The following is a 17,900-nucleotide window of genomic DNA, read 5'->3' as shown; positions in this document are numbered from 1 at the left end:
ACCACAATGTATTTAATGTAACTATAACAGTGGAAAATCTATAAGTGAAAAATTATTCAACATGAACATGACGTCTTATAAAAAATATGTTTCACTTCTCTTTGGGAAAGAAAGTACAAGTTCTTCAGTTGTGTCCTTCTTGTCCACAACGTGCACAAGGTATCTTGTCCAGTTAAAATCTACCACAATTATATTTTTTTTGCTTAAGGCAAATAATTTATCTTCCTCCAGCATCATAAATTGAAAAAAATAAACTCAGATAACATGAAACAACCTGAAAACATTAAAAATCAGTGAGACATTATATGAACTACATTTTTTTTTATTTCCAAAGCAATACCTATCTAACAACAAACTAACACATAGCGACATAATTTTGTAACCATCTTATAATATGTACCAGATACATACAATAACCAATGATACAATCATTTACAAAAATTCAAGACTGATATATATTAATGTATCATCTACATTTTTTCTTAATCAAAAAAAGTAATTTACATATTTTGATTGTTACATTATTTATATGTATAATATACACAAGTCTAATACATCTATACAAATCTGTGATACACACACTCGATATTAAAAATGTATCTGATCCATCTCAATTGTTAATTCATTTGTTACATGTATCATATACAATCTATTATGATGATACATTTTATACAAATCACAGTCAAATACAAAATAATGACCACACCATAATCCATAGATTCAAAATTACAATACACGCGTGTTGTTTACTACTAATGTATCATGACTTACATAGTCACATCAAATGACAAAACAAAACTATAACCATGATACATTAAAAAACTATATACTAATTTATCAATAACCAACTCACGGAATATCTTTAGAAATAGCAATGTGTCACGATTACATGTTTCAAAAATTGAAAAATAACAATTGACAATACAGAACAATAATTCCATACTTTTTTTTTATCAGATCTCTTTACTTTGAAATTGAAGTTGTGCTCAATATTATATTTCGCCATTACAGATATGAACTACCTTCTATGATGTATCTGATTTCCATGTTTTGTTCTAATTTCATTGATCTCCAACTCATCTGCAATTGCAGATTTGAGATTCACAAAAGAAATCATTTGTCCAACACCTTCGTCACTTTTGTAACCTTCATAACTCACCTCGTTTACCCAAATTACTAATTGTCTCAACAAAATTGATATATTCATCTTGTATCAGCCACTTTGATCAAGTAATTTGAAACTTTCACGATTTCAAATTGATAGAGAAAACGAAAATTTGAATTTTGAATTTTGTGAAGCTTCTACAGATTGGAATAGATTGATACCAATCAGTTCTGTGTGATTTGTGGGTAAGAAAATCAATTTTACGTTAATATTCCATATTAAACACAACATATAAGTTTTATAATATATCATAAGTAATGTATCAGATGAAACTTATGTATTCTGATGACTGATATTTAAGAATTTTTTGTAAAATAGAAAAGATAGGATAGGATGTAATTTAGGTCACACACTATGTGACTCCTATAAATTATACAAAAAAGAACACCAGATTCTTTTTCTTCCAATATATTTTAGAACTCTTTTTTGGTTATATACTTTAGGAGTCAAAATTTTTTTAAAAATAAAAATAAATGACCAAGCCATTTTTTCAATTAACGGTCTTAATTAAATCATTCCCAAGAGCAAAACCCTATCTAGGAAATCATAAGCAATAGAAAAAATTTGAAGCAACTTCTTTCAAAGGTACACTACTTCAACTATTCTGTTGAATATCTTTTGATGGTATATATATATATATATATATATATATATAACTTTCGGCTATTTTTAGTTAGTTTAGGTTGACGAGTTGTTAGGTAAGATCATCAATTTTTAATTTCAAGGGAAAAGAGTTGCAAAACATTCAAATTAAAGAAAACAAAGAAGATGGATGTTAATATGGCTACGGACATCCTCAACAGGCTACCTATGAGGTCACTTCTACGATTCAAATATGTTTAAATGTTATGGGTGACATTGATTTTCAAGCCTTACTTTTCGATGAAGCATCTCAATTATGCGAGGAATGACAAGAATTCCCAAAAAAATCCTTGTTAATTAATGGTACTCTAAATATGAGGAATTTTCCTTGTATTATTCTTCTTTATCGTCAGTTCAACAGGTGTAACGACCGATTCCTGTCGCTATAGAAAAGCCAACATGGAAGTAAATTGGGCCAGAAAACTTTTTTTTGTAGTACTTGGAAATTCTAGCCTAGGCCACACTTGGACGAAATTAGTGTTAGGGGAGTTCTACAGAGATTTGGTAATGAATGGGAGATCTAATTATAAATTTGATCACATGAGTTGATAGCCAAGACGTTAATGAGCCAGTACGACTTTACAGAATAGAATTCGGGCGAATAGAACTCTCGAAAATGATCTTGGCGTGAATGGGTAGTTTGTGAACGTCAAGGGTAGAAGGTGTGTTGTGAAATGGGAGTTTGGAACTCAATTTGCGAGATTCTATCTCCGTGTAAGCCGCCGGGGTGGGATTATTCCCGTCGGGGGAGGGGGGCGCTGTTGCGGGTTGGGGTCTGCCGTAGTGGGCCAGTCGCAACTTAAGTCGGAAAGACCCCAATTTCATTATTTTTCTACAATCCTTGTTCTTAAGAGCTAGGAGACGACCTAGGGTGGTTTCTTGACAGTTTCCCATGATTTTTAGTGCAAAAGGTAGGGATTTTACTCCTCTAATCCATTTTTTGATCCGTAGAACTTAGATTCTTGGGTAATAATCATTGGGGGAGGGTTTTGGCTTGAATTTAATGGTGGGAAAAGCCCTAGCTGCACATTAGGATCATGGGTTTGGTCTTGGGTTATTGATTTTGTTATAATCTAGATAAATTAGACCTTAATTATTGATCCTTAAGTTAAATTACTTGTTATAGACCAAGAACAAGCGGAAAGAATTCGGGAAGGGAAGGCTCAAGTGTCTTAGGAGGATTCAAGCTTGGTTTCGAGGTAGGTGATGGTTTGATTTCTTGTTGTGTGATATATGCGGTTGATTGCTACATTGTATTGCATACGTGTATGTGAATAGGGAAATGTGAACCAATCTAATGAAATGATGATGTGTGAACAATACATACCATGAACCTGTTACTTGATTATATGATTTGAGTATTGTTCATTATGGATGTGATTGTGATTGTGGTTGTGCTGATTGGATCGGGTGTCACGTTCTGACATTTGCATTGGATTGGGTGTCACGTTCCGACACATATATTGGATCGAGTGTGATGTTCCAACACATACATTGGATCGGGTGTCACATTCCACACACTAACAGTTTGTGTATGGGTTCCATGAGAAGACCATTTGTGATAATTGTGTTACAAGTAATTGCCATTGAAGTTGGGAAATTGTATGTTGCTGTAAAATGATGGCTGAACTGTATTATGTATATGTATGCTTATTGTGTTGTAATTGCTTGTGTGTATTGTGCTTATGGGAGTGGCCGCATGATCCTACTAGTACACAATGGTTGTGTACTGGTACTGCACTTGCTTCTTTTTTGTTGAGTACATGACATCTTCAGGCGGCTACTGACAGACCTCAATTAGGAGATCACTGATCGAGACCGGATTCAAGGGTGAGCCAGTTCTTTCAGGCTGCCACAAATCCATCCTTATTTTAGTCCACTTTTTTCCGACTCAGACTATTTGTGCTTTCAAACATTTGCTTATGTTTAGTTTCAGGGTTGTAGCCCGTTTTCTTGGACTTATCGTTTAGTAGAGTTTTGGAACATTGAATTTCAGATTCTAGGGGTTGAATTTCCACAATAGCTATGTTAGTTGGTTATTTAAACTTCAGAGTTTATGGGAACTCTATATTTCTTTAGACATTTAAACCTGCCTCTGTGTCTTTAAATGTTCTAGTTGTCGTTAAGTTGCTTAGTTGGGTTGTAGTAATGATTCTCCCAGCGGAGGGTTAGTGTTGGTGCCAATCACGATGGTCTGGGTCGTGACAAAGTTGGTATCAGGACCCTAGATTTGTTGATCTCATTGTACCAAAATGAGTCTAGTAGAGTCTTGTGGAACGGTACAAACACATCTGTACTTTTCTTCGAGAGACTATAGGACTTTAGGGAATCTTTGTGTCTTTTCTTGTCTCCTTTCGTGTTATGACTTGATTCCAATTGGTATATGGTGATCCAAATTGGTATCTAATCTCCTTCACTCTTCTGTCCGTAGATGGTTAAAACTAGATTCAATGGTGTCAGGCACCCACTAATGAGCCAGCAGAGGAGTCCGCAACCAGAGGTCATGGTCGAGGGAGGGGTAGGGGAAGAGCAAGGGGCAGGGGCAGGGGCAGGGGCAGAGGAAAAGTGACACCCTGATGAGTACGAGATTTGGACTCATTTAAGGCTTTGTTTATATAGAATTAGTGTCCTCAAATGCTTAATTTGTGCCAATAACTGATGTAAAACCCTTGATTTTTAGGTACATGGGTTGAGGAACAAAGCTAGGACATTAGTAGGCAAGAAGGACAACACAAGATGAAAAAGAGAGAAGAAAAATAAACCTGATGATCGCCGTGAGAACCCGACGGATCACCGAAAATAGTTCCTGGATTGCCTTAGTTTATACACCGTTGAACCTAAAATAAGAGGAATTTCGGTGAACTACATCTCCTATCGACGAATCATCGACTGCTTCGGTGAAGGGCAACCATGTCGCCAAACAGTACTGATGAAGACCTATGTGATTGCTGATTGACGAGCTAAGATCACGAAATGGAATGGCGATCCAGATCTGGATCGCCTAAATTTACAGTGGCTGGATGAGGAAAATGTGAAGGAAGAAGGCGAGATGAGAGGGCGATAGGCGAGTCACCTAACGGGTCGGTGAAGCCCGACTTTCCTCGCTGAATGACCCAAAAAGCCACACCTCAAATTAGTATAAATTGATTTTTGGAAGAGAGAGAAAGCATTCAGGTATTGAATTTCGTCTTTTTATGATGATTGGCTAAAACCCCAATCTTGGGGGTTTGACAATGTGACCAATTGCTTTGGTTAAGTTAATGGGTTCTAGTAATTATTGACTTTCAGTGTTAATTTGAAGTGGGTCTGAGTTATTACTGTGGTTTATCTTCTATATTGTATGTTTATTGCGATATATTTTAGGGATTTACACTTGCTTGAGAAAGAAGTGTAGAACTAAGGTAGTAACTTGGCATCCTTAGCTAGTGGGTCTTGACAGTTTCAGCTTGAGAAAGTGAAACCCAAGCTCCATCCTTTGTATCTAGCTCGAGAGGGTAGATTTGATGAGATCATGAGCTGGTCTTCTTATATGATGCATTGAGGTTCGAGAGAACTCAGTGAAAACAAGGTATTTGTTCGAGAGAAAAGTGCCTTACTTAAAGTTCATACTACCCACAACAAATTAGCATAGTTGGTTAAGGATTTTCACCTATTGAGTTAACTTTGGCAATTGGTTAGTCATTCCCCTAAGTATTACCTTCTTATTTGATTGTCTCCTATTGATTGTTGAAGTGTTTGGTAGTCCGTCAATTTCTCACTTGGATTAGTGGTGACGTTTTCGAGTATTGGTTCACAGATTTCAAGGCATTTTGTGTGTTCAGCTGAAAAGGTCACCATCATAATTTCATAATCGAATTCAAAAGAAAGCTACTCTCTGTGGGATCGACCCCAACTCATTTAGTTGAGTGTTATACTGACTAGCGATCATTGACATTTAGAATTGGATGAAGTGTTTTTGAAACGTTAATCAAAATGGCGCCGTTGCTGAGGAATACCGTTGTTTAGAGTTCTTTTATCGAGGTTTGACTTGTGAATATGTCGGCTGTAGTTGAATCGATTTAGGTTGCATTGTACTCGTGTTGAGTGGGCTGAATAGAAATAAGAATGAGTGAGGCAGAGGTGGATAATAGCCAAGTAGGTTACTGAGACAGTATCAATGATATTAATAGTGTGTACAACCCATCTCAACCAAGTGAAATGGGTGCAATTTGCCTACCATCAACGGATGGGAATGCAATATTTGAGGTCACGAGCACAACTCTTCATCTCTTCCAAATGAAGGGACTTTATAGAGGGCTGGCTCATGAAGATCCACATGAGCATGTAAGGAATTTTATAGATGTTTGCAACCCGTTTTCATTCAGGAATGTGTCACAAGAGTCAATCCGGCTCAGGTTATTTCCACTATCTTTGACGGGGGAGGCTAGCAAGTGGTTGGCAGATTACCAAGGAATTCCATCATATCGTGGGATGAGATGATCACGACATTCAACGCGAGATTCTTCCCTCCATCGAGGATGATAAAACTCAGAGATAACATTCAAGATTTTAAGTGATTGGAGGGTGAACCCATCCATGAAATGTGGTTGAGGTTTAAGAAACTCCTTCTTCAATGCCCAACTCATGGGTTACCAAACGATTTGCTACTCCAATATTTCTACCAGAGTCTTGATTCGGTAAATAAAGGAGTAGCTGATGATTTGGTTCGGGGAGGGATAATGTTGCAATCATTTGAAGTGGCTTCATTTTTTCTTGATGACATGACTAAAATAAATCAAGCATGGTACATTTGAGAAGATCAAGTTTTACCTTTTTGTTTTAGAATGACTCAAGAGAAACTTGATAAGGAAAGAGAAAGGGATGAGAACATTAAGAAGATGTTGGCCCAAATGGAGCTACTACAAGAGTAGGTGATAGAAAACATGAAGAAGAAAAAGGGGGCAAATGGAGTGTTTAGAGTTGAGGAGGGTTCTTCCTCGGGTTATTCAAAGCCAGGGGTGAATCAAGGTTTGAATTCCAAGAGATATGAGGAGGGTTTTCAACCACGCTATTTATAGTGATGTGGGAATCAAGGTTGGAACTTTCACAAAGATGAAGAGCAAAGAAGATATTGTCAAGAATGGGTTGAGCAAAGTGACTATTGGAGAAGAGAGGATGATCATGAAGAAGACCACACTCAATCGAGTGAGAGCCCAAAGTCGAAAAGGAGTGCAAGTAGTCCCCGGGTGAATGACTTGTTGTCACGCATCCTTGACAAAGTTGAAGGTTTGGATGATTTGTTAAAAGGAATGAAGGCCGATTTTTCATCATTGAATAATAGAGTGAACTCTAACGCGGATGCAATCAAGCTACTTGAAGGTTAGTTGAGTTTCCTTTCAGCACAATTGGAGCCAAATATGACGAGGGAAAATGGTGATAGAGGGCTAGCTATGGTTACACGTAGTGGAAAGGTGGCGGTAGGTGATGTGAAAGGGCATGATGAAGCACAAACTCGCGAAGTAGACAAGGGCATTGAGGAAGATGAAACACCCATCCAACAAAGTGTTGCCAAGGAGTTACAAACAAACGTACCAAAAAGCCCTCCAATGTCAAAAGTGGCGCAACCTCTTCCCAAAGTTACCCCTCTATTTCCCCAACATCTTAAGAAGAAGAACAAAGATGAAAAGTTCAAGAAATTCTTGTCGGTGTTTAAGACACTATCGATTAATCTCTCTCTAGTGGAAGCATTGTTGGAGATGCCGGGTTATGCCAAGTTTATGAAGGAGTTAGTCACCAAGAAAAGAAGCTTGGACTTTGAAAAAATTGAAGTCTCTCATAGTCGTAGTGCAATTATGACTAATGAGACGATAAAAAAGAAGGAAGATCTCGGAGCTTTCACTATCGATATGGTCAAATTCGCCAAGGCTCTATGTGATTTGGGAGCAAGTATAAACGTAATGTCATACGCAATCTATAAGCAACTTGGATTGGGTGAACCAAAGTCAACAACAATGAGGCTTTTGATGTCAGATCGATCTATCAAGCACCCCGTGGGAATACTCTATTATATCTTGGTAAAGGTTTGCCGATTCATTTTTTCGGCTGATTTCATCATCCTTGATTGTGAGATTGATGCGGAAATTCCCATTATTCTAGGAAGGCCTTTCCTAGCGACCGGAAGAGTGTTAGTGGATGTTAAAAGTGCAGAGTTGAAATTCTGGGTGAATGAAGATGAAGTAACCTTTAATGTTTGTAAGTCAATGAAGCACCCAAGCGATATTCACGTTGTCTCTACTATTGAGGTTTAGTGATGAGGTTACTTTGATGTGCATGAATTAACCACTTGAGGTCGTGCTTGCTAACTATGATGAGTTTGAAGTTCAAGGTTACGAATAAGTAGTAGGTGCTCTTTCGGGCATGGGGGAATATTCAAAGACTCCATTGAAGCTGGACATTGATTAAAAAATAGAGAAAGTCCTCCAACAAAGCCATCAACGGAGGAACCACTGAAGCTTGAGTTGAAAGAGCTTTTGTCCCATCTCCGATATGCATTCCTGGGGGAAAATAACAACTTGTCCATAATTATTGTTGCCAACTTGTTTGAATGGAAGGTGAAGTTGCTCCTGGAAGTATTGAAAAAATACATCAAAGCCATTGGAAGGACGATCGCTGACATTGTAGGCATTCCACCCGGCATTTGCACTGACAAGATCCATCTTGATATCGAACGTAAGCCAAGTGTTGAACACCACAGGATATTGAACCCACCAATGCAAGAAGTGGTGAAAAAAAAGATTATAAAGTGGTTAGATGCGGGAGTGATTTACCCTATTGCGGATAGTAAGTGGGTCATTCCGGTCCAATGTTTACCTAAAAAGGGAGGCATCACAGTAGTTCCAAATGAAAAGGGGGAGATTGTTTCTATGAGACCGGTGACCAAATGGCGAGTATGCGTGGACTACCGAAAGTTGAACTCGTGGACCGAAAAAGATCACTTTCCCATGCCCTTTATAGATCAAATGCTTGATCGACTTTGAGAAAGAGGATGGTATTGCTTCTTGGATGGGTACTCAGGTTATAATCAAATCTCCATTGCTTTGGAAGATCAAGAGAAAACTACCTTCACCTCACCATATGGAACTTTTGCCTTCAAATGGATGTCATTCGGATTATGTAATGCTCCAATAACATTTCAACATTGCATGCTATCTATTTTCACTGACATGGTGGAAGATTCAATGGAAGTTTTCATGGATGACTTCTCCGTTGTGGGTGACACTTTTGAAGCATGTTTAGCACACTTGGGACAAGTTCTTCAAAGATGCGTGGAGACAAATTTGGTCCCAAATTGGGAAAAATGCCACTTCATGGTTAGGGAAGACATAGTTGTTGGTCACAAAGTGTCACAAAAAGGGTTGGAGGTTGATAAAACAAAGATTGAAGTGATTGAGAAGCTACCACCACCGATTTCGGTGAAGGGTATTCGTAGTTTCTTGGGGCATGCCGGCTTTTACCGGAGATTCATCAAAGAATTATAAAAAATTGCACACCCTCTATGCAAACTTTTGGAGAAGGAGGTGAAGTTCAACTTTGATGATGCGTGCATGGTGGCTTTCAAGTGTTTGGAAGAAAAAATGATATCCACCCTGGTTATCATTAGTCCCGATTGGGTAGAACCCTTCGAAGTGATGTGTGATGCAAGTGGAACGGCATTAGGTGTCGTGTTGGGGCAAAAATGCAACAAACTATCACCCCATTTACTATGCAAGCAAGACTCTAACTACACGGTTATAGAACAAGAATTACTTCCGGTAGTATATGCGTTTGAGAAATTTCGGGCATACTTGCTAGGAACTATAGTGATTGTTCACACTGATCAAGCTGCCCTATGTTATTTGATGGCAACGAAGGATGCCAAGACAAGATTGATAAGGAGGGTGCTATTGTTGCAAGAATTTAACTTTGAAGTCAAAGATAGAAGATGTTGTGAAAATCAGGTGGCTGACCATTTATCAAGATTGGAAGGCAAGGAAGATGACGAGCTGGAGGTAGACATAAATGATTCCTTTCCCGATGAACAGGTATTCACGGTAACTCTCCAACAAACTCCGTGGTATGCTGATTTTGCTAATTATTTGGTATGTGGGATAATGCCGAATGAACTGAACTTCTATCAACAAAAGAGGTTCTTGTTCGATGTCAAGAAATATTTTTGGGATGAGCCATACTTATTTAGAGAGTAGACCATATCATTAGGAGATGTGTTCCGGAGGAAGAAACCAAAGAAATTCTCCATGCTTGTCATGCTTCACCGTTTGAGGGTCATCATGGTGGGGCACGTACAACTGCTAAAGTTCTTCAAAGTGGTTACTACTAGTCATCACTGTACAAAGATGCTTACGAGTTTGTTATGAAGTGCACTCAATGTCAGAAACAAGGTGGAGTGTCTAAAAGACATTAGTTGCCTCTCACACCTATTTTAGAGATTGAGCTATTTGACGTTTGGGGAATAGATTTCATGGGTCCATTTGTGAGTTCGTTTGGTAATAAGTACATTTTGGTGGCAGTAAATTATGTTACTAAATGGGTGGAGGCAGTCGCACTACCAAACAATGAAGGGAGAAGTGTTGTTCAATTCCTAAACCGCTACATTTTTGCCAGATTTGGTACTCCTCGGGCTATTATTAGTGATGGGGGATCCCATTTTTGCAACAACCTTTTTGCATCCGGATTGAGCAAATATAGAGTGAAACACAAAGTAGCAACTCCGTATCATCCCCAAATGAGTGGCCAAATCAAAGTGTCGAATCGGGAGATCAAAAGTATCTTGGCCAAAACAGTGAATGTGAATAGGAATGATTGGTCTCAAAATCTTGATGATGCTCTATGGGCGTATCGCACTGCCTACAAAACACTAATAGGTATGTCCCCATGCCAGCTATTCTTTGGAAAATCTTGCCATTTACTGGTTGAATTGGAACACAAAGAACTATAGGCATTGAAAGCTTTAAATATGGACTGGGCAAAGACTTCAAAAGGGAGAGTAGATCAGCAAAATGATTTGGATGAATTCAGGGTCAAAGCTTATGAAAGTTCAGTTATCTACAAAGAAAAGATGAAGAAATGGCATGATTTTCAAATCCTTAAGAGGGAGTTTCGAGTTGGAGATTGGGTGTTACTATATAACTCTAGACTACGACTCTTTTTGGGAAATCTCAAATTGAAATGGTCAGGTCCATTTAGAGTAACTCGGGTGTTCACAAATGGTGCCATTGAAGTAGAAAGTAAAGAATGCCCTGCCTTCAAGGTGAATGGGCAACACTTGAAGTTGTATTTTGGAGAATGCCATGAAATTTCTGTGATTGAAGTGGTGTATTTGGAAGATGCTTGAGAGCATTTCCACATCGTGCCATGACGTTAAATAAGGTGCTTCTTGGGAGGCAACCCAAGTTTTAGTTTTTCAAATAATGCGTGTTGTATGTGCAGGTGTGGGCAACTTTGTGAGGTGAAGGTTCCATCGGCAAATTGCCAAATCCGTTAGGCAATCTCGATGTTGATCGCTTTCGTGGCATCAAATGTTGGCCTCACATACTGGAACATTAGGTAAGACATATCCGTCACTTGGCGACACGCTGAATTAATTGGGCGACCTGACTTTCACCGCCTTTCTGCATTAGTCCTGATAGCTCTGCATCTTCGAGCAGTCGGTGAAGTTCCACCCATTAGGCGATGCACCGAAGCCATTCGGTGTACTCGCTCTAATCCACCCTTTTGTTCATAATAGACTGGTTGCAGCCTGGAAATTTCGATGAGCCCCTGAATGTTCGGCGAATCGCCAAACCGTTCGGCAATTTCGACAAACCATCACTGAATGGGCATCTAGTGAAGATTTCCTATCACCCTACTCTATTAATTTTAGTGCCAATAGTTTACTTTTGCAGTTGTTATTTGCTCTCTATTCACATTGAGGACAATATTGGATGCTTTTGGTGGGTGGGGGTGGTAGGTGTTTGGTCATTAAAACCTTTGTTCGTTCAAAAAGTTATTTGAGTTTTCGGTGATGATCTATACTGATGACTTGAATAGTGCTCTTAATTGAACAAATATTAATGCACGACTACAATGAGGCCAAATGAAGTTGCATAGACAATATGTGGACTTTTTACATCTCGTTGTGACTAGCCAATTAATCGAATGAGTCTCTTGTGATGAATACTGCACACTAGCAAAAGTGTGGAGTCTTGTTTGATATTGGTGCCAATGCCTTGTGTGATGAGCTTACCGTGAACCTAATTGTGTGATGACACCTAGAATTTGCCCCATTGGTCCGGTTGACTAGGTGATGCAAGCTCTTGAAATGATCTTAGGCAAAATTTTTGAAGAGTGAAACAATTTGACAATATACCTCTTTTGTCGCCAACCTTGTGAGGTGTGTGAACTTTGCTTGAACCCCTTTGAGCCTTATCCTTTTCTTGGAAATAACTTGATGTAATTGTAACCCTTCTTCATCCATTCACCCATAATCCTCATGAAGTGTGGTTTGTTTGAATAGCCAACTTAGGCCAAAAACATAAGTTGGGGGTGTGGTGAAAAGAGGAAGAGAATCAAGAAGTGTGAAAAAGTCCCCATGATCCATGATTTTGAAAAAGATGGAACCCCTCCGTACAAAAAAAAGAGAAAGAGAAAGAGAAAGAAAAGAAGAATGAAAAAGTTGTGAAAGTTGCAAAAGAAATATGGTGTCCGGTATTCCATTGGAAGTGAATAATGGGGAGAGTTTTGAGCATGATTGAAAATGCTGAAGAAAAGGAAGGAAAAATGATGTTCATACCACATTTCATGAGGATAGAAGACACTGAGCATAAATGACCATACCTGCACACTCAACCTCGTTACAAGTGTTGAAAAGACCTTTTTGATCTTGAGTGAGCTGAAACAAATGTTGATTGGAAAAAAAAGGGCAAACCTATGGGTGAAGTCATGCATGTGTTCATCTTTGTGAATGTGAGAGTTGTATGTGATTCCGGTTGTAGAAGAATTGTGTGTGAATATGGAATCATCTTTATTATGAGGGCATTTGAGTACCTTTGTTGAGCTTGAACTTGCATTTGAAGCAAGTATTGTGAACCTAAGAATCTTTGATAATGGTGAGTCACAAATTGAATCTTTGAGTACACAAGTGATGCTTGCATGAGTAAGTTGAGTCTAGTTGTGTGCATTCATGACTGAGTCTTTTGTAGCACTGTCTGAGACATCCTTTTTGAACTGCTGAACTTGAGTTTTACTTGAGGACAAGCAAAAGTTTAAGTAGGGGGTGTTGATGAGTCCGAGATTTGGACTCATTTAAGGTTTTGTTTATATAGAATTAGTGTCCTCAAATGCTTAATTTGTGCCAATAACTGATGTAAAATGCTTGATTTTCAGGTACATGGGTTGAGGAACAAAGCTAGGACATTAGTAGGCAAGAAGGACAACACAAGCTAAAAAAGAGAATATAAAAATAAACCTGATGATCGCCGAGAGAACTTAGCGGATCTCCGAAAAAAGTTCTTGGATCACCTTACTTTACAGATTACTAAGCATAAAATATGAGGAATTTCGATGAACTGCATTTACTATCGGTGAAGGGAAACCATGTCGCCAAACAGTACTGATGGAGACCCAGGTGAATGCTGATTAGCGAGCTAAGAGACTAAAAGGCGCATCGAGGAATGGAACGACGATCCCCATCTGGATCGCCTAAATTTTACAGTGGCTGGATAAGGAAAATGTGAAGAAAGAAGGTGAGATGAGAGGGCGATAGGCGAGTCGCCGAATGGGTCGACGAAGCCCGACTTTGCTCGCCGAATGACCCAAAAAGCGACACCTTAGATTAGTATAAATTGATTTTTGGAAGAGAGAGAAATCATTCAGAAATTGTGAGGCATGAATGAAAGAGAGAAGAACACCGTTGTTGATTTTGAGACATTTTTACACTATTTTCAATTGGGTATTGTAATAGCAAGGAGATTCTTGATAGTAAACTTTTGATTTGCAAATACCCAGCTACGGAGTTTGTAGCAGATATTGAATTTCTTCTTTTTATGATGATTGGCTAAAACCCCAATCTTGGGGGTTTGACAATGTGACCAATTGCTTTGTTTAAGTTAATAGGTGCTAGTAATTATTAACTTTCGGTGTTTATTTGAAGTGGGTCTGAGTTATTACTTATGTTTATCTTCTATATTGTATGTTTATTGCGATATATTTCAGGGATTTACACTTGCTTGAGAAAGAAGTGTAGAACTAAGGTAGTAACTTGGCATCCTTAGCTAGTGGGTCTTGATGGTTTCAACTTGAGAAAGTGAAGCCCAATCTCCATCCTTTGTATCTAGCTCGAGAGGGTAGATTTGATGTGATCATGAGCTGGTCTTCTTATATGATGCATTGAGGTTCGAGAGAACTCTGTGAAAACAAGGTATTTTTTTGAGAGAAAAGTGCCTTACTTAAAGTTCATACTACCTACAACAAATTAGCATGGTTGGTTAAGGATTTACACCTATTGAGTTAACTTTGGCAGTTGGTTAGTCATTACCCCAATCATTACCTTTTTACTTGATTGTCTCATGTTGATTGTTGAAGTGTTTGGTAGTTCGTCAATTTCTCACTTGGATTAGTGACAACATTTTTGAGTATTGGTTCACAGATTTCAAGGCATTTTGTGTGTACAGATGAAAAGGTCACCATCATTATTTCATAATCGAATTCAAAAGAAAGCTACTCTCTGTGGGATCGACCCCAACTCATTTAGTTGGGTTTTATACGGACTAGTGATCGTTGACACTTAGAATTGGATGAAGTGTTTTTGAAACGTTAATCACACCTGCCAGGGGTGGTGCCCCAGTTGAGAATGTTCCTAGGGAAGAGGCCCCTCTTGCACCTCAAGAAAAGGTAGAAGAGAATGTGAAGATTGAGGACGAGGGGGATGTTGAACTGGAAAAGGATTCACCGGCTAGGAATACCAGTGTTCCTCCCTTAGACCTAGTGTTAGCTCAACAAATCATGTCTTTTCTGAATGGGTTGGTCGGCCTTGGAGTCCTTCCCATAGTGCAAACTGCTTAGCCTCCGATCAACCGCCTCTTTACTGCTACTATACCCATGGCGGATGGAGCATTAGGCACTGATGCCTTCTTCCATCCCTAGTTGGGTCCCGTGATGACTGGTAATGAGCATGAGATGTTGACTAAGTTTCTGAAGTTGAAGATGCTTGTGTTCCATGGTTCTGAGAGTGAGGACGCCTATGAGTTCAGTTTGGAATGTTATGAGAGGCTTCATAAGTTGGGTATTGTAGATAAGCATGGAGTAGAGTTCGTGACCTTTCAACTCATAGGTGAGGCTAAGAAGTGGTGGAGGGCCTATGTGGATCATTAGTTTTGTCCCAACTCCCTTGGACGCAGTTCCATGCTCTGTTCTTGGAGAAGTATGTACCCCAGACTTTGAGGGATCGCAAGAAGGATGAGTTTATGGCCTTGGAGCAGGGTGGTATGATTGTAGTCGCCTATGAGGCAAAGTTCCATGCCTTTTCGAGATATGCTACTGAGTTGGTAACTTTAGAGGAGGAGAGGATTCGCCTTTTTGTCAAGGGATTAAACTCCGAGTTACATGTATTGTCTGTTCACATGACCTCTGCAGGTAAAAACTTTAATGAGGTGACAGACTTTGTGAAGAAAGTGGAAAGAGTTAGGTGTGATGGGCAGGCCAAGGCATTGGCTAAGAAGACCAAGAGCACAGGTAACTTTTATGGTTCTTACTCCAGAGGTTCAGGTAGGCCAACACTTGCAGCCCGTCAAATTCAATCAGCCTTTCCCGTTTTTACAGATAGTTACTTGAGAACTCCTCAACAATATTTTATTCAGGATAGCCAGGGAGTCGCACATTCGATAGGCAGAAGGCATCTTTTGACCGCACTTATAGTAATTGTGGGAAACCTGAGCATATGCAGAGAGATTGTCCTTATCCACGCATGTCTGACCCCGTGCAACAGTAGACTAGTGAAGTGGTACCAGCGGGTAGTGGTAATAATGGTAAGGGGCGTCCACAAGGTGGGCGAGGAGGAAATCAGTGAGGCCGTGGAGGCCGGGGAAATGGTAATGCAGGTAGAGGAGTCGTGTAGGCAAGGAGGTTGCCTGTCAAGATGACATGGCTCAGTGTTATGCCTTTGCAGTCAAGACCGAGGCTGAGGCGTCTGGTGCAGTGATCACAAGTACTATTCTTGTATGTGACCGGATGGCTACTGTCTTGTTTGATTCGAATTCTACTTATTCATATGTGTTAGTTTAGTTTGCCTTGTGATTTGATATGGTTTGTGATGTACTTGATGCCCCCATCCATGTTTCTATCCCAGTTGGAGAGTCGGTCATAGTCACCCTTTTCTATCTTACTTGTCCTATCTTGTTTATGGGTTTTCAGACTTGGGCTGATTTGGTTATTTTGGATATGACTGACTTCGATATAATCTAAGGTATGACTTGGTTGGCCCCCTATTATGTTGTGCTTAATTGTAATGCTAAGTCTGTGACTCTAGAGATCCCGGGTAAGGAAAATTTAGAGTGGGAATGGGTGTACAAGCCTAAGCCAGCTAAGGTTATATCCTTCATTCGGGCTAGGAAACTGGTGGGGCAGGGGTGTTTGGCATATTTGACTCATATTCGGGATGTTGAGGTTGAGTCACCCTCTATTGAGTCTATTCCTGTAGTATCTGAATTTAAGTGTTCCCTACCGATTCGCCTGGTATGCCTCTGGATAGATATACAAATTTCTGCATTGATTTGGAATCGGGCACTCGCCCCTATTTCTATCCCTCTGTATCGCATGGCTCCTGTAGAATTGAGAGAGCTTAAGGCTCAAATCCAGAAGCTTCTTGATAAAGGGTTCATTTGTCGTAGTGCTTTCCTGTGAGGTGCTCCTGTCTTGTTTGTTAAGAAAAAAAGATGGTAGTATGAGGATGTGCATTGAATATCGACAATTGAATAGGGTCACCATCCAAAATAAGTATTTGTTGCCTCGAATAGATGATCTGTTTGACCAGTTACAAGGCGCGTTAGTTTTCTCTAAGATTGACCTAAGGTCTGGCTACCATCAGTTAAAGATTAGGCCTAAGGATGTACCAAAAATGGCATTCAGGACCCACTATGGGCACTATTCATTTTTAGTGATGTCGTTTGAGTTGACCAATGCGCCTGCAATTTTCATGAGTTTGATGAATGGTGTGTTCAAACCGTTTTTGGATTCTTTTGTTATTTTCTTCATTGATGACATTTTTTTGTATTCAAAAAGTAAAGAAGAGCATGCTGACCATCTTCGCATTGTTTTGGGTGTCCTTGGGAAACAAAAGTTGTATCCCAACTTTTCTAAGTGTGAATTCTGGTTGGATTCAGTTGCCTTCTTGGGGCATGTAGTTTCAAAAGAAGGGGTAATGGTAGATCCCAAAAGATTGAAGCGGTTAAGAATTGGGTCCGACCTAGCTCTGTGACTAAAGTTAGGAGTTTTGTGGGGCTCGCTAGCTACTATCATCGGTTTGTGAAAAACTTTGCTTCGATTGCCACACATTTGACAAGACTGACTAAAAATGAGGTGCCTTTCGAATAGACTGAAAAATGTGAAGAGAACTTTCAAATGCTCAAGATACTCCGACTGCAACACCTATTCTAGCACTGCCGATGGAAGGTAACGATTTCATTGTTTATTGTGATGCTTCCCATTCGAGTTTGGGTGTTGTGTTGATGCAGGATAAATATGTCATAGCTTATGCATCGCGACAATTTAAGGTGCATGAAAGGAACTACCCGACACATGATTTGGAGTTGGCAGCGGTAGTGTTTGCCCTTAAGATCTGGCAGCATTACGTTTATGGTGTCAAGTGTGAGGTGTTTACTAACCATCGTAATCTACAACTTGTATCCACTCAAAAGGTTCTTAGTCTGAGACAACGGAGGTGGATGGAGTTACTTAAGGATTATGATGTAACCATTCAATATCATTCGGGTAAGGCTAACGTGGTGGCCGACGCATTAAGCCTAAAGGCGGTGAGTATGGGTAGTCTAGCTTTCTTTGGTGTGTACAAGCGACCTTAGGCCAA

The 17,900-nt window shown here is 39.5% G+C and overlaps 2 protein-coding genes and 1 non-coding gene across 3 annotated transcripts; 2 read left to right on the top strand and 1 right to left on the bottom strand.

The window, feature by feature from the left end:
• Positions 1-6,330: 6,330 nt before the first annotated feature.
• On the bottom strand, positions 6,331-6,437 carry LOC125830008 (small nucleolar RNA R71). The gene has a single exon (XR_007443121.1). It is a non-coding gene; the product is annotated as a small nucleolar RNA R71 (small nucleolar RNA).
• A 766-nt stretch (positions 6,438-7,203) lies between these two features.
• LOC125829989 (uncharacterized) lies at positions 7,204-8,094 on the top strand. The gene has a single exon (XM_049509216.1). It carries the CDS (start codon positions 7,204-7,206, stop codon positions 8,092-8,094), a length of 891 nt encoding a protein of 296 aa, XP_049365173.1.
• Positions 8,095-9,009: 915 nt separating this feature from the next.
• LOC125829988 (uncharacterized mitochondrial protein AtMg00860-like) lies at positions 9,010-9,324 on the top strand. Its single transcript, XM_049509215.1, has one exon. It carries the CDS (start codon positions 9,010-9,012, stop codon positions 9,322-9,324), a length of 315 nt encoding a protein of 104 aa, XP_049365172.1.
• Positions 9,325-17,900: the final 8,576 nt, after the last annotated feature.

Source organism: Solanum verrucosum, unplaced genomic scaffold (assembly GCF_900185275.1).
Source record: "Solanum verrucosum unplaced genomic scaffold, falcon-dt-bn FXZP01000054.1, whole genome shotgun sequence".
In the NCBI taxonomy this organism is placed as follows: Eukaryota; Viridiplantae; Streptophyta; class Magnoliopsida; order Solanales; family Solanaceae; genus Solanum; species Solanum verrucosum.
This window is presented reverse-complemented; position numbering and strand designations above follow the sequence as displayed.